This window comes from Erigeron canadensis, chromosome 8 (assembly GCF_010389155.1).
Source record: "Erigeron canadensis isolate Cc75 chromosome 8, C_canadensis_v1, whole genome shotgun sequence".
Classification (NCBI taxonomy): Eukaryota; Viridiplantae; Streptophyta; class Magnoliopsida; order Asterales; family Asteraceae; genus Erigeron; species Erigeron canadensis.
The window spans coordinates 1,973,283-1,995,384 of NC_057768.1; the positions used below are offsets into that span (position 1 = coordinate 1,973,283).

Consider the following 22,102-nt stretch of genomic DNA (forward strand, 5'->3'; position numbering starts at 1 on the left):
CTACAACAAAAGATCTGCCAGATAGTGTATGCTGTTACTTTTGTAAGAGTTTCATATAAAAAGTCATGAAAGATTCAGTGATCCAATAAGGATTCATAGAAAAAATCATAACAGGGCTTACTTGAGGTTTCCATGAGGAAAATTTGAGTTCAATTTGAGAGCTCAAATAGCTCCATAGTTTATCGGAAGACTATGAATAGAAAGCAAATAGCATGATTTGGAAGGCAAATGGTATGAACATATATGCGACATCTATGCTTGTTAAAGCAAGCTTGATTCAAGCACATCCCGAATATAACAAGATAAGATCTTAAAAACCTCAACTTAGACTATTTTATGAGTTACATGTCATGGAATACGACAACGACAACGGTACCCAATCCCGGCATAAACCGGGGTACGGGAGAGGTATGATATAGACAGACCTTACCCTATATAAAGTAGAGAGGCTGCTTCCAGATCCACCGAAGTGGAAGGGACCTCCGGCCCAAATAGTGTAAAAATAGAGTTAGATCCACCGGAGTGGAAGCTTTAACCGGATGGGAATAATTTCGATCTCAAACTCTCAATCTCAAACACACGATTTGAATCTCGAAATCATAGGCTCAATCTCCGATCCAAGATCCAGGAGAAAGAGCCGTTAGAGGTGAGAGAGCAGAGGGTAGAGAGAGAAGAGAGAGAAACCTATTGTTCAACTCAGTACAGCTCTGCTCGCTTGGTAAAGGACCAAATTTATTCCTCGTGTATCGGGTAAGATAAGGAGTAATGTCTCCTCATAGTGGAAAGTCTATCAAAAATTTTGATGCTAACATGTGTCTGGATATAATATTTTCACCTTCGGAATAAGATTTTGGCTCATCAAGATGTAAAAAGTACTGTTGTAAATTATAACTTAATAAGTATTAAAAAAGTTGCATCAGGTTGTAGAAAGAGTGCATAAAATAGAGTTACTTTCAAAACCTTACCTAAACGTTCTACTGCGGGGAGATTTATTACATGAACCTCACCCCATTGATCTATCGTGGGTGCGTGCACAACGGATATCCATACACGGAGTCATTTTGATAGCAGATTTCTGCAAGTCACACAATCTTTGCATACAAACAAATTTATTACTCAGACTCTGGTAGCCAAACGGACATCAAGATCAGTCTGATTTGAAGAAACAATTGTAATTTCATATAGTTGATATTTCCACATAACAAACTTATCATAACAAAGGGTAGAATATGAATTTAATCGGGAACGTAAGATTTGCAAAATTACATTCAACCCTTTCGAAACAAAAGCCATCTAATACAAATTATGTTAGAAAGAATAACTGAGGCAGATACTAACAGTAAAAATAATTTGGCTTTGGTCATGAAATTAGTATCACTAAATCTTTACTAACCTTCTACCGCGATGTCGGTATATGCCAGTAAAACAGACTGTCAAAAAAGGAAGATTCAATCAGGCGGCAGTTGAGGTTATATACTGAACGGAGCCACCTCTTCTGCCACCACGTCCTCTGCCTTGCTGATGATAACCTTCACCACGTCCACCTGAGCCTCTTCCCCGACCTGAAAACTCACCACGGCCACCACCAAACTCACTTCTACCATAGCCTCGCCCACCATTAAAGCCACCACCCCTGCCCCTGAAACTGTCATTTCTGAAACCACCTCGTCCTGTAGGGAAACGGCCACGCCCACTTCCAACTGCAGATATAATGTTTAGCGTTTAAATGTGCAGAGAAAGTTAGAAAATCAAAGGTGGCAAGGTGGAAGGTCGAGCAGATAAACAACGGATCAAAATGGGTTCGGATCAAAAAGGGTCATTTTTATTTTTTAGTACCAGCTAAAACAGCACCAGCTGGGTTGGGTTTGACCCACAAAAACTTCTGTCCATGTATTAACAGTTTAGGAGGTCGTACGTATCAACATATAGAATTATAGACGATGAAATTTCAAACATTTGATCTGTTCCTCTTTTAGCTAAAAATTTCGTTAAACCCAAACCAAACAAGCCAATCTTCCCTTTGATAAGAAAGCATCACTTTTTAATCAATATGTAAATGAAACGGAAGCAAGATCATGTTTAATCAGAACAAACAACTGTCACAATCAAATTAGTGCCTTAAATATTATCTTGAAATGACAGAAAGGGTACTGAAGATTAAAAAAAAAAAAAATCAACAAGAAAAGGCTGAAGTTCGCAAACCTCGAGTTGTAGTTCTCTTTAACTCCACAATAGCTTCTTTACCACCAATAACGACAGGAGAACTCTGGATGGATAAAGTTTTAATTAGTGCTACTTAGCTGGAAAGATTGCCATTTAGGATTCTAAAAAACATATAACTCGAACATATCATAAAAGGATGCAGTGGCGCGAGATTCACGAGATTTTCTAAAACTACCAACAGAACAGAAATTTCATAATTGAGATATCAAAGAACAGAGTGCTTTCATTGAGATTGCTTCCAACTCAAATCTGCTTAAAACATCTTATAGACTTATAGTATAGTGAATATTTGGTGCACGTCTCCAGAAAATCCAACATTAATGTCATGCAATGAACAAAGAAACTACTGATCAAAAGATACAGAGAATAAAGGTTTAGGGTTATGCATCAACCATCACCCAAAAAAAAAAAATTGCCCTGCAAAACATATCTTTGTCCTAAAAGATAGCCCTGCTTCAAAACATTAAAGCAAACATTGCCTTTTCTTACAGATAAAACCATGTTTTTTTTTTCTTTGTAACTAATCAAGTAAAAGATAAATTTCAAACGGTCAATGCATTCCTTCCAGATTGTAAAGTGTTACCCTTCTTTTTTTCAGTACAGGATAGTTCTCTGAGTAGCTAAAATATCCATTCAGTCCAACAGTTGTCTCCATGAGACAAGAAAAAGTACATATCTTTTGTCATTTCAAACAAAGAGACATACACCTTTAAAACGACATAGTTGAATCTGATTATTAGATTATTTTCCTTGTAAATTAGCATTTTATAACCAAGTTCTCTTCTGCAGAAAACCCTTACTATTTGAAAATTGAAACTTATCAAGTTCTTAAGAAAAAGTCGGGTACCTTTACTCATCATTTAAAAAGATGATATTTACACCAACATGTATGCTTTGAAGTTCTGCACGTTCTTCCTTTTAATTTGTACATTTTGGTGCAATAAACATAGTGTTTGGTAGAAATATAGGGAGGACTTGTACAGGGGTCTTACGAAGTACACAATTGGAGCTTTTGGCTATAATGGTATTTTCTAACAGGGATATGGATAAATGTGATACTGTGAGATGGTACTAGCCATTCTAAGAAATTTAGTTTACTATATATATTCTTAAGACAGGATCAGAATTTCTAGATCCTATTAGAGTTACAACAACAAACATCCACGAAACAATACATGAAAGTAAGTTACTAAAACAGCAGCAACCATCAATCCATCATCCAGGACTATTAAGATCTTAATCAGTAACCCTGATTAACTGGAAACGGAAAATCCAAAAGCACCTAATAAGGCTAACAATATTAGTGAATAACTTCTAAGGCTTTTGATATTTCCAACCACTTCAATACGTATTTTTCATTTTAACTAACTCTTGAAGATGCTGCTCTAATTTGAAAATTAATTCCAACCTTCCCTTCTTAATGAGTACGAGATGAAAATTTTGTATATTTTAGTTTAATTAATTTTGATAGCTTAACTAGACCGAACTTGCTAAAAATGGACATGGAAGCAAATGCAACAATATATCAATGTTTCATTTTTTTGTGATTTCTTCCACTTTATACAAAATCAGATAAATACCATATAAAATACTGTACAAGTTAACTGGGAATTTCAACGATATTTACAGTCAATCAAATAAAAGCGCCAAAGGTGACCATCTTTCACATAAAAGTAAATGTGCAAATGACATTGCTACTACATATCTTTCCCTAAATTAAAATTGTAAGATGATAATGAATTCCCTTGGGGTTTTCCCTTCTTATTGATATTGATTTATGAATTACAAATTACATTCGACTACCTTGAACTATGACATAATCTAAACTAACAAAATATACCATATACACGGTCTAATATACCCCCGCAGTCTAAGGCGGAGGATTCCGAAGACTAAGACTGGACCGAAAATCAATGAATAAAACATGCGGTAGCCCTTTGGTAAAGATGTCAGAGAAGTTATGTCGGGACAGAACATGGAGAAAACGAACTTAACCACGTTGGAACTTTCTCTGGAACGAAGTGAATATCAATCTCGATATGCTTAGTGGGTTAATGCTGCACTAGATTCTCAGAAAGATAAATGACACTAACATTATCGGTATACACCAAGGAGGCTTGAAGAAGAGGACAGCCAAGGTTGAGCAATAAATTGCTAATCCAACATAGCTCATAAACAACATTTGCAATGCCCCGATATTCCGCCTCAGCACTAGAACGAGAAACAACTAACTGGCGTATAGAGGACCAAGAAAGAAGATTGTCCCCCATATAAACACAATACCCGGATGTAGAACGCCTAGTGTCAAGGCAACCGGCCCTATAGCATCATTGTAAGCAACAAATGTAGACAAGGAAGATGGTCGCATCCATATACCCATATCAAGAGTCCCTTTGACAAAACGCAAGATGCGTTTTAATGCAAGAAAGTGATTAGTATGAGGAGCATGCATGTGCATGCACACACGCTAAACGGCATACGCGATATCTAGGCGAGTAAATGTGTATCTGAAGAGCACCGGCCAAACTACGATACAATGTAGGATCATCAAAAGGAACACCGGCTTGAGCACCAAGTTTGCCGCAGTGTCAACGAGAGTAGAAATAGGGTTAAAATCTTGCATCATAGCTCGTTGGAGAATGTTAGAGGCATAACGACCGAGACAAGAATAACCCATTAGAAGAGCGGGCGACAGAGATACCCAAAAAATAACTGAGAGGACCCAGATCCTTATCTGGCAAACTCAGCTGATAAATGAGACATATAATGTTGCTTTAGCTAAACTTGCGAAGTAACGATAATAATGTCATCAACATATAAGATAATGTAAGCAGTGTACTGGTACCACGCCTATAAATAAACAGTGAATGATCATGGAACTGTGATGAAAACCCAACCGTGTGACATAATCGGTAAAGTGCTACTACCAAGCTCGTGGTGCCTGTTAGGCCGTATAACGATTTACGCAACTGACAAACACGGTCCGAAAAGCGTGCATCCCGAAAACCGGGAGGTTGATGCATAAAAACAGTTTCTGACAAGTGCCCATGGAGAAACGCGTTCTTAACATCAAGTTGAGTGATATCCCAACCGCGATTAAGTGCTAACAAAAGAACTGTTTGAAGAGTAACTTGTTTAACGGACGAACTAAAAATGTCTAAACAGTCAATGCCCACAATCCCCACCAATCCCCACCTGTTGTGTTCTACCATCTCCCACTAAACGAGCATTGTACCGCTCAGGAGTCCCGTCGGATTTCAGTTTTTGCTTGTAAATCCACATGCAACGAATAATATTCATACCTGAAGAATGAGGAACTAACTCCCACGTCTTATTATCAATAAGAGCTTTCAACTCATCAGTCATAGCATGGTTCCAAACAGGACTATTAAGAGTTTCGATTAAGATTTTAGACAAGATAGTGACAGTAATAGAGATATGTAAACTAAAGGGTTGTTTTGGTTTGGATTGACCAGTTTTGCTTCATGTCTGCATGGGATAAACACAAGCCGGTGGTGTGGGTGAAGGTGATAGAGAGGAAAAAGGATGGTGGACCGGGGATGTAGGTGGTATGACAGGGGCCTCGAAAGTGGTGGGATTGGATGGTTGTGGTGGACGGGTACGGTTTCGGGTGTAAGTTTGGGCGACCCTCAAAGGAGTTACCGAGTGGAGCGGTCGGTTGACCTGGACAGTGAGTTGGGTCGTTCTATGAGGGGGCGGGGCAAGTTGGGTGGTCGGATGATGGAGAAGTGAGGATGAAGATACAAATGGGTTGTCTCGTAAAGGAAATGATAAAACCGAGACCGAGTATTTTGAAATGGGAAGGTGGACTCATCGAACAACACATGACGAGAAATATGGATTTCTTGGTCGAAAGGTCATAACACTTGTACCCCGATGATTGGATGGGTAACCAAGAAAGTGAAAGAGATCGTATTATGAGGATTCTCAATGCCTCTCATTTACAGAATAAAACCCTAAATATAAGGAGAGATACAATCAATACATTCCTTATTGCCAGCACTATCTTTTAAGACTAGATATACATTAATCTTAACCAAATAATATAATGATATCTATACTATAATTATGAAATATACTATAATGATATCTTAACCAATCAGTTCCTCAACTTACTAGCATTACTTCTCCTGTACCTTTTTATTATGCCCAAGCCTTTGCTAATCCTAAATGGTTAAATGCCATGCAACCTGAATTTAATGCCTTACAGGTTAATGATACTTGGGAATTGGTGCCTCGCCCAAATAATAGCCCTATTATCGGTTGCATGTGGCTTTTTCGTCATAAATTTAAGTCAGATGGGTCCTTGGAGCGTTATAAGGCGCGCTTGGTGGTTAATGGAGAATCCCAGACTGGTGATACTTGGGAATTGGTGCCTCGCCCGACTAATAGCCCTATTATCGGTTGCATGTGGCTTTTTCGTCATAAATTTAAGTCAGATGGGTCCTTGGAGCGTTATAAGGCGCGCTTGGTGGTTAATGGAGAATCCCAGACTGTAGGTATCGATTGCAGACACATTTAGTCCCCGGTTGTTAAACCGGCTACCATTAGAACGGTCTTATCTCTTGCAGTTTCCTGTTCATGGCTGATTCACCAGTTAGATATAAAGAATGCCTTTTTACATGGCCATTTAAATGAAAGAGTGTTCATGCATCAACCAACCGTCGGGCTTTGTTGATAAAAGGTATCCTAATTTTGTGTGTCGCTTGAAGAAGTCCTTATACGGCCTTAAACAAGCACCTCGGGCTTGGTATACTCGGTTTGCTTCATTTATATTATCGCATGGTTTTCGCAACAATGCTTGTGACAACTCTTTATTTACCTATCACAAAGGCTCGAGTATTGCTTACTTGTTGTTCTATGTCGATGACAACTTCTAGTACCACCTTATTACATAAGATTATTAGCACACCCTCAATAGAGTTTGCCATGATAGATATAGGGGAAATACATCATTTTTTGGGGATTAAGGTTACTCGCCAAGTTGAAGGATTATTTTTATCACAAAATTAGTATGCTAAGCATATTATTTCCACAACTTCTATGTCTAACTGTACACCGTGTGCAACACCAGTGGATTTGTCTTCCAAACTCAGCGCCACTGACGGGGACCTTTTTCACGACCCCACATTGTATAGGAGTTTGGCTGGTGCATTAAAGTATCTCACATTCACTAGACCGGATATCTCATATGCTGTTTAGCAGGTCTGTTTGTTTATGCATGAGCCTCGGGATCCTCATTTTGCATTTATGAAACGCATCATTAGGTACATACAATGCACACATAACTATTGTATTCGCATTTTCAAAACTGCATCTCACTCTCTGGTGGCTTATTCCGATGCCGATTGGGGTGGTTGTCCTGATTCCCGCAGATCGACGAGTGGGTATTGTGTATTTCTTGGGGACAACCTCATTTCTTGGTCCTCCAAGCGTTAACCAGTAGTTTCCTACTCTAGTGCAGAAGCTGGCAAATGCAGTTGCTGAAGCCACATGGATCAGAAATTTGCTTTTAGAGTTACAAGTTCCTTTACGACGAGCTTTAGTAATTTTTTGTGATAATGCATCTGCGATTTACTTATTGGATAATCCATTTCGGCATCAACGGACGAAGCATATTGAGATAGATATTTATTTTGTACGTGAAAAAGTTTGAGTTGGTCACATACGGGTACTTCATGTTCCCTCACCCTTACAATATGCAGACATTTTCACTAAAGGTCTCTCGCGGCGGCTGTTTCAAGCCTTCGGATCCAGTTTAACCATTTGCTCACATCCCGATCAAACTGCGGGGGGCTATTACCATGTAGATATATTTCATAATTATAGTAGAGATATCATTATATTATTTGGTTAAGATTGATATCTATCTAGTCCTAAAAAATAGTGCTGGCAATAGGGATGTATTGATTGTATCTCTCCCTATATATAGGGTTTTATTCTGTAAATGAGAGGCATTGAGAAACCTCGTAATATGATCTCTTTCAGAAAGACGCATGGAGTGGACCTTTGTTGAAGTTTATTGATAGTGGTGGCGGGAAAAAGGGTATAACATAAACACCTGAAGGTGTGAAGATCTGTATAGGAGGGGGATTTGTGATAAAGATGAGTCGGAGTGTTGAAAGCTTTTAATTTGGAAGGCAAGATGTTAAGAATGTAGGTGGGTATGTCGAGGACATGATGCCAAAACGACGGTGGAAGAGAAGCATGGGTAAGCAACGTGCGAATGGATTGTCAAGAACACACGAACCTAAACCCTCGTGCTGACATTGGTGACTGTTGTACTCGGTTCCATTATCAGACCGAATGGTTTTAATAGATTATTCAAAATAAGTCTTAATGAGACTATGAAATTGTAGAAAATTTGAATAGACACTTGATTTATTTGATAAGGGATAAGTCCATAAATAGTTTGTAAAATCATCTAAAAACAGTATGTAATAACGGTGACCCCCTGTACTAACAACGGGAGAGATCCAAATATCACTATGAATAATATCAAACGGTGTGTAAGTAACATACGATGAATTGAAAAATGGAAGCTTAATATGTTTACCAAACACACATGATTGACAAAGTTTCTTAGTATTCGAACTAGACAATGAAATAGACGAATTACTATGCATAAAACGAAGTAAAGTAGAATCCGGGTGTCCTAAACGATGATGCCAAATGTCTTGAGTAAAAGCTAAGAGCAGTTGGTTGGAAGAGATCGCAGATAGAGATCACCACAAATGTTGCTTCTAAAAATCAGACGTTTGGTTTTGAAATCCTTCGCAAGAAGATCAAATTCAATGGAAACATTGTTGTCCCTAGTGAGTTTTTTAACAGAGATTAAGTTTTTGATCAAAGAGGGTGAAACAGGGATGTTAGGTAGTTTTAAAGGTGGAAATGGAGGTTTTAGGGTGGTTTGGCCAACTCTGGTAGTGAGTATGTGGGAACCATTGCCAACGACGATTTGTTTAAAATTTATATTGACATAAGAAGGAAGCATACCTGAGTTGCTAAGTAGTTAAGGACATAAATTTCGGTATTTCGGTCAAGGATTGGTATACGAAATATCGTTTTTTTCGGTGGTATTTTGGTAATTCTAATATATATATACATAAATAAGAATAAAAGATAAAACCTGGAAGTGCTGAAACAGAAATCACATTGCTGAAAACAGAAAAATGGATTGCTAAAAACAAAATGCGGAAAACACTTAAACTGAAAAACAGACTTGAGCAAGCAGAAAACAGAAGTCCAAAAACAGAAAACAGAACGTCTACATGAAACTGAAAAAAAGAATTGCACATTACAAAACAATGAGCAGCCAACATCCAACTGAAAGTTTAACAAACTGAAAGTTTAACAAAGTCATAACTGAAATCACAATTCTTGAAATTCTTCTTCCGAGTCCACATTAGCCAAGGCATCAACATCAACCATAGTATCATCCTCATGTTCATCATCATCTTTGTTGCTGATTGTTATTTATGTTGTTGCTACTTCATAAAATAGAAATTAAGATAGAAAATAAGATACAAAAACCTAATTGATGTTTATGCTGCTGCTTGAAGTCTGCTTGAAGTCGCTACTGCTACTACTTCGAATCTTGATCTAATCGGTTTTTATGAGAAATTAGGTTTCGGTTGTTTTTTTTTGGTGGGTTTTATTACTCATGGGTTTAATGGGTTTAATTGACATGTGGGCTATTAAAAAGAAAAAGCAACTCATTTATTTTATTAAGCTAGGCCCAAAAGAGAGAAAAAATCACTAATTTCATTGAAATTTAGATAGTTGATTTTCGGTCAAAACCACCGAAATATTCGGAAACGATAAAAAAACCAAAATTCAAAACCGAAATATCACCGAAATTGATAACATAGCTGAATTATTGCACATGTGGTTCGTTGTTGCGTTGTCCATATACCAAGTCTAATTAGGATTAAAAGACATCATCCGAAGGCATAATCGATGTTGGTGGGCGTGGAATAGTAATCCTGTTCAGACACATATGATGCTAATGGAGCTGGTCCAAGTATCCCTGGATAGCGTGACGGTGGTTGAGTCAGGGGAACAACAGTAGGATAGGGGCATGGTGGAATAGGCCATTGAGGATGATACAGAACCTGCCATTGCTGCCATTGAGGTGTAACATACCAAACTTTTCGTGTTTGACTTGTTGACTATTCCATTAGTTAACATTAGGTTTCGTTAAGTTATGTGACCTAAACGGGATCATGTGATTAAATGCTTATGTGTTTAATATGTTAAATGAAAGTAATTAAAGTAAAGTTAAGAAAGTCAAGTGTTTGTTAGATTGTTAAGTTCCCAGGTAGGAAAGTTAAGCTAAGAATGCGACGTTTAGAAGTCTAGGGACTTAAAATATAACTTAAGAAGGTGATGGCCAGAGGTTAAGTGGCATTTAGGCATCCCTAACTGTCATTCTTCTGCTCTCATACGTGTGATACACCCCAAGCCGCCCCTTCTCTCAATTCCAAGCAATTCCATCCAATATCTATTCGTTTCGTGGTGTTTCGAGCAAGTTTTGTTAAGATTTCGAATCCCCTAAGTCATCTACAGGTAATATGGGTGATTTTCCTTTGATCTCTGACCTTAAGAGTCGTATATGTGAATTCGATCTGGGCCATGGGGTTTGGGTTGGGTTATATTGCAAAACGTGTATCGATTTCATGTTATTCGAGTGATCAAATCAGTGATTTATGTTTGTAAAGGATCAAGGAGGAATCAATTGATGGTTTGAAGTCATCAATTGTGTTTTAAAAGAGGTCAATTTCATGTCTCCAGTACGGGGTAAGGGTTTGGGTTCAAATGGAAATCGTTTAGAGCAAGTAAGGTTAGAGTTTTGCTCATCGGAGCCCGATATGCAGAGCATGGAATTTCCATGCGGAGCATATTTTGAATTTTGGTACATATGTAAACGCATGAAATTCCCTGACTTTTGAAAACTCAAAATATGCGGCATATTTTGGCCATGCGGAGCATATTTGCCCAGTTTGGTACTTTTGACTTGTTTAGCTTATAGATCGATCTTATACTCGTTCTAGGTTGTCGAGAGGACTTAGCAAGCACTGTAAGACGTACCTAACTCATTATTGAGCGAACTGAGGTAAGATAACATCTTTTATCACATGAGGGACAACAAAACATAGTTTTCATAAGTTAACTTCCCCAAATGAATGGTTATATGTTTATATGTATTCGGGAATGAATGGGAGGTTATTATGACCGAAATTTCGGTGTTTCGATCAAGGATCGGTAAGCAAAATACCGGTTTTTTTCAGTGGTATTTCGGTAATTTTAATATCATGTAAAATATTATATATAATTATATATATACCAAAAAAATCACAATTATACACAAATAGTAGTTGTATTAATTAAATACTTAATCTACATATCAAAAGCCAAGCTTAAAAGTGTCAATACTTAATACTTGCAAAAATTAGTGTTTCCTATGTTGTATTTAAGTTTGGACAAAAATAAAAAATAAAAAAAAAACCCTGGAAAACTGGTATACCACCGAAATTTGGACCGAAATTTGACCGATTTCACCGAAATTTGACCGAAAATCCTGGTAACGAAATTATCTTACTCGTATACCAGTGGAGGACCGAAAACAGGTATACCACTGAAATTAACTACTTAGATTATGAGATTGATTATGGTTACCATTGATAATGAATGGTAATCTTATGCATGCTATGATGAAATGAAATGTGTATATGTTATGTTATGTTGATACGATGGAATAAGGTATGTGATACTATGAAATGTTTATGATGTAAAGATAAGATGATATGATGTTAATACGATATAATGTTGTGTTAATGCAAAGATATGATGCTATAATGCAATTCATGATATGATAACGCATTGTTATGATGTTACGATAATAAAATGATATGACGATATGTTGCTATCATGTTAAGATGATATGATACTTATATGACATGATAATATGATGTTACTATGAAATAACGATATGATGACATGAATGATACTGATCTAATATGATATGACGATGTGATGTTAATATGTGATGACGATATGTTGATGTATATATGTCATATAATTAATTGCATGGCTTGATTACCTAGTCATTAGACTTCCATGGGTTTGCCATGACACGTACACGATTAAGGGCCCTAAAGTAAAGAAAGATGTATGTGATTAGTTTAGGTGAAAGTGTAGCCTAAGCTAATATAAAGTAAAGAAGGATGAAAGTGATTAGTTTAGGCGAAAGTTTAGCCTAAGCTAATCTTGGTTTTAATAAGCGTGCCTGAAGCGCTAGGCGCAAGCCTTGGAGCTTTTTAGTACCCAAGGCGCAGCGAGCGCTTTTTGGGCTTTTTTGTGAGCCTAAGCGCTAAAAGGCGCTAAAAAGCGTGAGCTTTTTGTACACAAGGGGATTTTTTTTTAGAAGTAAGTAATTTTCTTTTTCTTACCTCTTCTTTGTCAACAAGATTGATCTCTTCTTTCTGTTTCCTCAATGAGAGCAACAATATTTTGAGAGTTTCGTTTCAAACACCAAATTTGATCAAAGCCCGACTTAAACTAGTATCTTACAGATGTTGTTTTGCTATTTTATGTGTTATAAATACTATATAAATAATTTATAAATTTGTTTCATAAGCGTGCGCCTCGCGTACGAAAAGCTCACCGCTTTTGCGCTTGGCGCTTTGCGCTTCCGAAATGGACCCTATCGCTTTTGTGCGCTTATCGCTTTTTAAAACCAAGAAGCTAATATAATCAAGAAGTCTCGAACATAAGTAAAGTTGTGTTAAGCTTAACCCATGCCAGTTTTTCGGAGCTTTTCGGAGCTAGTGTGTAAGTGGTCACGTGGTGTGGGAATCTAGATACCTCCCCGTGGCATAGTTATGTTTGAGTGTATCCGAGTGGAGTAACTAACTACTACACGCGCAAAGTTTAAACGGTAACTCAATTGGATTGACTTTGTCTTTCGTTAACGACGACGATGGACTACACGAAAGTGCATACCATGATTCTTCTGTCTATCAATAACTGCATGCATTGCACGGTGGATGTGAAGAAGTAGGCCATTATCTCGGCAATAATGAGCCAAGGTAGTATTTGCAGTGAATCCCCCTGTTAGGTAGTCATGCATTACAATAGGAACTCCCAATTCTCTGGCAAATACAGCCCTTTTCATCATATCTTCGCATGTACCCGCAGTAGCATTCAAGTAATGCCCTTTGATTTCAGTCTACCCATCAAGTCGGGTGTGAGGACTCCATGTAAGGTCTTATGGCCGCCTACACACAACACCACATCCCTAAAATAAGTGGCTTATATCACATAGCCTACGTCTAGACAAAAGAAAAGTAAAGAAATAAAGAAAGATGAAAAGTAAAGCTTTATGATGTTAGACACAATTAGGACTATGATGGATCCTAATGTATTAATTTATGTACGTTGTTTAAATGTTATGATATGCTTTTGATCATGTGTGACATGATAGACACCATAGGAAAGTGTTGATCCTATTGTGTTATGATTATTATGTGATATTAACAATTATGAAATGATTTTGTTAATATATAATGAATCGGTAAATTTTTCAAATTCATGTTCAGGTTAAGCAGGTTTGGGGTTTGGGCTATTGAAAGACTTAGCTTGGTGAGGCGGGTAGTTGCTATGAAAAAGACATGTAGTTACCTGTTACCCCGCTTAGTCATTTATGTTGGCCATAATGATGTTGGCTACTTTTATTAAGACTTATGTAACATTTATGTTGGCATTCATGTTGGTGCCAAATCTGGATTATCTTATATTGTTTTGATGATATGGACGTAGTAACACCACTTTTTATAAATGAACTATCCGTTACGGATTAGTTATGTTTTAAAGGTTCTGTTTCCGCATTTCTAAACGCCGTTAGGCAAAAGCTTTTGAAAATCCAGTTTTTAAAATGACGGGTGTTACATGAGGTGAGTAGCCAAAGTTACCAAAGTTGGAGTTCCCATTATTATCACGTCCACGACCACAATCCCTGTGTCGTCCACCCCTGCCGGCCACGATAGTCATAACCGCGGCCCTCGTTGTTTGGTAGTTGGGGATCGGTAGCTGATGAAGTGGTATTCTAACCGGAGCCGGAGGGGTCGAGGTTGGTGCAGGATGGTATGTGGTAGCTATGAGATTGGCACTTGCTGCTTGACGGGCTTTGCAAACTTCTTCGAGAACAAGGCGAGATCTGGCGGATTCAAAAGTGGAAATGGTGGCCGATTATTTAAGGGCAGTATCCACGTATCATACTCAACACTGAGGCCTGTAATCAATTGGAGAACTAAGTTTGAATCTGCTCGGGGCATCAACATTAGAAAGTTGATCAGACAGATATTTCAATTCTTGACAGTATACCGAAACGGACTGGAAGTCAAATAACTTGGTGGTGCTAAATTTTGTTCAAGATATACCGCCCGGGTCGGTTTGTTGTCGAGAATAATACGTGCAAGAGCAGCCCAAGCATATCTGGATGAAGAATGGTTATCAACAGATTTGGTGTGATCGTACTGTAAATCCACTGAAGTGCAATGGCATCAAGACAAAGCCATTCCGCATGAGAAGAAAGGATGCGGTTGAAGAGGATTCTGTAGCAAGAGGAGTAAGGTGATCCAAGACTTTACACGCAGTGCACTATACCTTAAAAAGAGCCATCCATGAATTATAGTTACCTTCTTCGCTATCAAGGGTGATCGGGATGTGGTTGCGGATGTTGGTGACGGTTTTTGCAGGGTGGAAAGGTGTGGTGGCTGCCTGTTGTCTTTGTCGGAGCCGGCCATAATTATAGAAGTGCGTGGAGAGGGAAAAAGTAATTAGGGTTTTGTAATTAGGGTTTGGAAAATAACAAGAAGGCTTTTTGTTAATTCACGAACGGATATGGATTTGAATAAAGAGGGGGTCGGTTGGTATGGATTTGACTTTTCGTGAAGCAGCCATAACCCAAATTCGATCGGAAAAAAAAATAAAAATTAAGAAGGATATGCCTGGTCTCCATGTAAGATGATAATGAATTCCTTTGGGGTTTTCCCTTCTCATTGACATTAATTTATAGAATTACAAATTACATTCGACTACCTTAGAACTATGACATAATCTAAACTAACACAATATACCATATACACGGTCTAATAAAAATTATCGAAAGCGATTATACCATCCCCATGCTACTTGCTCAAAGGATATTGTTGATTCTTAGATGAGATGCAAGATTTTATTGGATATTGGAATTAATAGGTCAGTACGGTGGTCGTAAGTTGAATTTAGAAGTTAAGCAATACGATGTTGCAGTGACTTAATAAACAATCAAATAATGCACATCTTAATGTGCACGACATAGACCTAGTCATATGGACATAACAGTCTGATGGTGTGTACATCCTAGAAAATCCAAAAACTCTCAATCGCCAAAGTATAAGGCCAGTCTCACATGTCACATGGCCACAATAATGAAATTTATCAGGTATTGAGTGCATATATATTCAACAGCTTCTAACTTTGTAAGTATCTTAAAGTGACATAACCTAAATCTGGTATTAGATAGCTGAACTATAGAAGATTTTAGTCAAACCTGAATTGCATTCTGCATGGAAGTGACATCCCGAAATTCAACGAAGCCAAAACAGATTCCCAGCTGCTGGTCAAATAATAAAGGAACATCAATTCACTACATAATTATAACAATTATCCCATGATATATGTGTCAATTACATGAACCAACCTTATTACTTCTGACTTGTATTCCTCCTTGCTTAATAGGTCCAAATTTCTTAAACTCCATCTCAATCTGAGGTACTGTCGCGTTTAGAGGCAAATTCCGAATATGAACAGAATGACCATCACCTATATGGAGTAACCACAGTACAGGAAAGAATAAATCAAGGACCGGAACTGTTCAAAAACTGGTCCGGACCAATATAACTAGAGGACCAATCTCGAACAGGCACAAGCACACTAGACAAGACAGGACATAACCGAACCTTTACAGGCTACTTTGGACAAGTTCTTAAGTTGAGAGTTTTAAAAAATAGCAGGTCTTGGTTTTAATTTCAAGAGGCGGTTCTTCACGTCCGGACAGAAGAAATTCTAACAACAATTTTCCCAAACCCGAAAAGACCGTCATTTTATAATTATAATTTTACATTGTAAAACCTCAAGATTATGTTTAGTCCAAGATTGAGTCTGGAATTAAACCGGAACCATATGGTTACTATAAATCAGTCCATTATCCATTCCACTACAAATTTATAATTTTCCAGTTTCATTTCAGTTCGCTCTAGTCCAATTTCAAATTGAGAAATAGATGTGGTTTTAATTTCCGTTTTAAAGAGAGGTGATATTAACTTGATAATGTTTACCTTCATCTTGAAGATTACTGCTATCAGGAGAACTAATGCTACTCGAAGCCATAGGTGCAGACACTTCTGGTGGTGGACCTTGTGCCACGGTAGCAACTGATTTGTTTTCAGGTTTTGTAGGCGTTGACTTTAAAGTATTGGCAGGAACATTAGCTTTAGTTGACCCTGGACCTCCCTTCTTTGTATGTGAATTGAGAATCGATGCATAAGACTTTTTAGGAGTATCTTCCATGGCAGTTGAAGAAATAGATTCTGTTAAAACCAATATGTTGTTCTCAATCGGATGAGGTTCAGATTCAGCTAAATTACTTTCCTTAACCAACGGTCCCCCAATTTCCGAAATATCTCGAGCTCCTTCCTCAACACTGTTAACTACTTTATGAACACTAGCAAGGTTTGGCAATGGGGAATCGATAGCGTGAGGAGCATCTAGAACAACATAGTCAAACAAATGTGTCAAAGGTTTCTGCCAACTAGAAGTCAGGATTAATAAATGAAGTTAGACATAAATAAAGGTGCACCTGGGATCGAGGACTTTGTTTGGTTCTCGTCTGTACCTTCAACTATCACATGACTGTCCTCCATTGGCCTGCTATCCTCTACATACCTGAAAACATCATTTAGCACAAAGTAACCTTTGTCTTGTGGGGCTAGGAAAAAGCTTTGTATGAATTTCCTTCTTAAGTTATCCTCCTTCCTTGTTAAGTACCCAGTTACCAAAACAATCACCCCATCTTTGTAGGACTCCTGAGCATCAGCAGTTTTTATCTCAGCCTTGTAGGCTGTATAATCCATTGAACATATTTTGTCATTGATACCCTGCTCCAAAAAAGAAGAAAACTTATGTTATACTCAGTATTGGTTATCTAATGTTTTATGAACAGACAATAGTAGGACCTCAAAATAAACTTTATTTGGTTATTTTGCAACAGGTGTATTTATTTATGTGTCTTTGTTTTCATAACTGTAGTCTTTCAAAAAGCAAGGGGACAAGTCTCTTTATCCACATTGACATTAAATATTCAAGTACTATGTACCCTAGTTTCTAACTACAAAAAAGATACTAGAAAGGCTTGAGATACACATTAGATAATTATAGTAATCACAGGAGAACAATAGTCATAAACTATGAAGAGTCAGCAAACTTAAGCCCTCTTGGAGCTTTTAGATCCTAGACATATAACTTCTCCTGTGTCTGCAAGCTAACACATATGATTGATAAAAAAATGAAGGCAACCCGGAAATTTTCCTGTTTAATTGTTGGAACCTCCCCTTGCATGAATTAATTTGTTCTTTTACTTCCATATTAATCACAGGCACACATAGAAAACTGCTTGCCACACCAAATATCTTGCTATAAGCACCCGCCCCGGATTGACAAGATAGCTCCTTTTCTTTCTTTGCTTCCTAGTACTCCCTCCGTCCCATTAAATGTGTCCAGTTTTGAATACTCAAAGTCTATTTTTTATAAGTTTGACCTTAAATATTTTTTATTGGATTATATAATACTTGACAAAAGTTATACCCAATGAAAACACATCTAAACCTCAACCTATTCATATAACTTTCATCAAGTATTATGCAATACAAATTAAAATATATTAGGTCAAAGTTGTAGAAAAAAGACTTTGAAAATTCAAAACTGGACCTTATTAATGGGACAGAGGGAGTAATTTATTTTGTAACCCACATCCTGACATCATTCTATTCGAATAGACAATTCCTACATTATACAAAGCACAAGACTAACACCAAACGTTACAACCTATTAACACCGTCTCTTTATAAGCTTCAAGTAATTCTTGAGATATTCAAATAGTAGCCTGATAACCTTATCCAATTCAGAAGAAAAAAAAAACATATTCTAACTCTAGAAGAAAAATAATGATTATTAACACTAAGTTGCTACTATTCTCTATAAGCTCGGATCCTGATTTATAAAAGAACCATCACCAAAATGGCAAAACTGTCATTCCCTCGGTCCAGCTATGAATAGAAATTGCGTGTGTTGTTCCAAAATAAATGCAACATTTCCATTTTTAGTAAGATGTAATAAAAATAACCTCTTTACTCATTAGCAGCAATCACAGGATGCAACTATCGTTGATTTTGGACCAATAGTATTATTATTTTCTAATGTATTAAGAGCCGGTTAGCGTATTTGAGTACTACTGTACTAGTCACAGACTCAATGAAGGATCAATGGAATAGTTAGTCCCAACATACTGGATGCCAATATAACACATTAACACCTAATATAGAAGGTCAACAGAGCGTGATTACACAAAAAAAAAGAATTATAATCCACAAATGAATTTGTAGTGTTAACTTATGTTCCAACCAACATCACAAGTTGCCTGCATGAAACAATGTGCATATTTTATAATTGACATATCCAATCATGCACAACAATTCAGGTTGACCTTTAGTGATTCATGTGCTCATCAATTATGTATACATTACAATGTATATAGGATATGTTTTTCTGTAAAGTTTGACCCACCTTGCTCCTTATCATATACTGAACTGTAATAGATGCTGTGATAAATTGTTCAGATAACAAGGAACGTAAAATATTCATCTAGCGAATAGCATAAATAATCTTAAAAGCATACATAAAAAGACCTAGCAAGGTTGAGTCAACCTACCTTCATGGTAGTCACGGTTATCATTGCACCATCTTCATCTGGTCTACTTATAAAACTTGAGTCTTGATAAAATTTGTGAACCATATCTGGGGAGTGATGAAGTATATGATAGTACTGATCGACGAAGGCATTGCCAACCACTTGTGAACTAGGAGTGGTTAATGGAGATTCAGTTTGTGTTGCCATCCAGCTAAATGTAGCACCGACAATATATCAGAGATAACTGGAACAAAATATGGAAGATGTTGGATGCACCTAATCTGAAGAAGCGAACTGAAAGTGTATGTTTGTTAATAAAATATGAAAACAACCATGACAACAAATGTCATCCACTACTCCAATCACCATATCAAAAACCTATTGTGTACCATGATACTTTTCAGGCTCATTATCTGATGCAGAACTGATGCGAGAGGGAGAATCAATATAGGAGAAGTGGAGATTTAAGTATTAGAGTAAAACAAATAGAATAAGATCTTGATCATTGTATCAAGATAAAACTGATGCATGAAGATTTTCATGATGCACAATGATTCCAGTTAAGAGAAAAGGATTGTTTTATTTGTTTTACTTTAACAGTTGTTTTATTTGAACAAGAACCTCAGGTTAATTTGTGGTTAGGCTTATCGTCCAGATAAATACAACTCTTACACTGGGTATTCACAAAGACCTTTTTTGAAAATACCTTCTTAATTACGTTCTTATATCTTATCAGATGGTTAACATCTCCTTTCAAATATTGAAAGATATATGAATATATGATTACTATTGACAGATTTGTTTCTTCTGAGTTTGGTCTGTTTGGTTTTACTGAAAATGATCTTTTAAAAGATTAAAGGATATATGACTACTATTAACATATCTTTTCTTTTGAGTTTGGTCTTTTTGGTTTCACTGAAAAAGATCTTCGAACATGTACTTTGCTCCACAAAATGATGGAGCTAACTGAGTATCAAGGTTATTAGCAACAAGGGTTCTTTCTACTCTGCACTCATTGCTAGCAAGGAGCTCAAAAAAGAAGAAATTGAGCATCCCCCTCCTTATCCTCGCTGACTGTAACATAAAATCAGCTCATATATGTTTCTAAACACTTTTTTTTTACTAAACTAAAATGAAACCGAATCTTTTTGTTCACTACTATTATTTTGACTTTGTCCAGATTTTTTAATCTGTCAAAAATGGTGTCCTCCTACAACGCACAAATTTACATCAAAGAAGGAAAAACATTTTTAAAAGGACAATCAATGAGAAACCATGAAATCCAATACCAGAAAAAGATTGTGACTCAGCATTCAATCATTCACTAACTTCGAAGATCACATAAAATGAAAGTGACTTAACAAGCTGAGTCCTTTTTTAGTTTAGTCAAAGAATACTCAATAACCTAAATAAGAGAATTGTTTGTCATAATGAACAAGGATATGCAAGCATCTATTCAAACCCTTCCTTCTGAATTCCAAGCTAGCACCTAAATTCAAAAAAGAGGACACCGAGCGGCGGGTTAACAGCCTCAAAACTTACTTGATGCAGACACACAAAAACACCGCGCTTAGTTCTCATGTACATGTCACTTTTCTGCCAAATAAACTAGTTGATACGAAAACTTATAGCAGACCACCTATGTTTTCTTTCCTACAACAAAAGGATATCAAAGTCTACAACTTGATGGCAACATTGCAAGCTCATTACGACAATCACAAAACTCTCGTTTCCACTTCTCATACAATATATATAACCTTACCGTCCTGTCCGTCCACCATCACTTTTTTAACCGCCAACAAACTCCGCCACATTTTACGATGGTCATCAGTCATCTAGTTATGCTTATGCATTAGATTTAGACTCATTTCCATAGAACCGCCCCCCTAGGTTTCGGTTAGCCTTCAAATACTATATCGTGGGATACCTATATATATATATATATATATACGCGCATTGTATATTTATGATAATAATAATAATAATAACAAATTATATAAAACACAAAAACTATGAGATCCATCAACCAAATAGTACATGTTTGCAGCAACAAAGAGCAGAATCGCAATGTCGATAACACGAATAAATTAAAAATATGCAGACAGAATATAAAACCCTAAATATTATTAATATTATGAATAGTTATGAAGAAAATGAATTAAAAAAAAAATGGGGGGCATTGGAATTACCTTGAATTTGGGTTGTTTAACAAAATCTATGAGAGATCAAAGAGAAGTGAATGTAGATTTCTTATTTTGATTTATTGAAAGCTGGAGAGATTTGAGAGTTGCGGGAAAATAAAAATATATATATATATATAAAATGAGAGCGCAAAAAAGTATTCGGAGAGTGTTCGTTTGATGATGATGATGTTTGTTTTGTAGCAGTAGTAGGCTAGTAGCTGTGGTATTTTTAGGTGATTTTTTTTAAACTTGAAAATAAGTCACTAAAACTAGTATAAAAATGATTAACCAACCTAATACTCAATCTAACAATATGATTACTTTTATGGAAATTACACATGAAAATGATAAAAATGAGTAGATTACACATAATAAGTGATAAAAGTATTAACTTGATTTGTTAGGTTGTATCATTACTTTTATGAAAATGTTAAATGATTGCATATATCTTTCTCAAAAATAAAATACGTTTAACATTAACTTTTAGACAACAACTAAAGAATGAAAACTTCTTTAAGGACAATGTTTGAGCGTTTACTTAGTATCGTGGAAGTAATCCTGCAGCACATAACACAAAATTCAATAAAATGCAAAATTACAGTTAAATCGTTCTTTATATACACGCACAAATGTTGTGACCCGTAATATATTATTGTGGCACACGTAC

The 22,102-nt window shown here is 36.6% G+C and overlaps 1 protein-coding gene across 4 annotated transcripts; it reads right to left on the reverse strand.

Moving 5' to 3' along the window:
* Positions 1–1,153: 1,153 nt before the first annotated feature.
* Positions 1,154–21,573, reverse strand: LOC122579917 (nuclear transport factor 2-like). Of its 4 annotated transcripts, none has more exons than XM_043752181.1 (8): positions 21,442–21,573; positions 19,274–19,463; positions 17,147–17,444; positions 16,626–17,054; positions 15,989–16,110; positions 15,839–15,904; positions 2,203–2,266; positions 1,154–1,700 (listed from the first exon to the last, which is right to left on the reverse strand). In XM_043752181.1, exons 2-8 carry the CDS (start codon positions 19,457–19,459, stop codon positions 1,453–1,455), a joined length of 1,413 nt encoding a protein of 470 aa, XP_043608116.1. In that variant the 5' UTR covers positions 19,460–19,463; positions 21,442–21,573; the 3' UTR covers positions 1,154–1,452. The 4 variants fall into 4 exon arrangements, with proteins under 4 accessions (XP_043608116.1, XP_043608114.1, XP_043608113.1 ...); XM_043752179.1 differs by having other exon boundaries at positions 19,274–19,496; XM_043752178.1 differs by having other exon boundaries at positions 19,274–19,546.
* Positions 21,574–22,102: the final 529 nt, after the last annotated feature.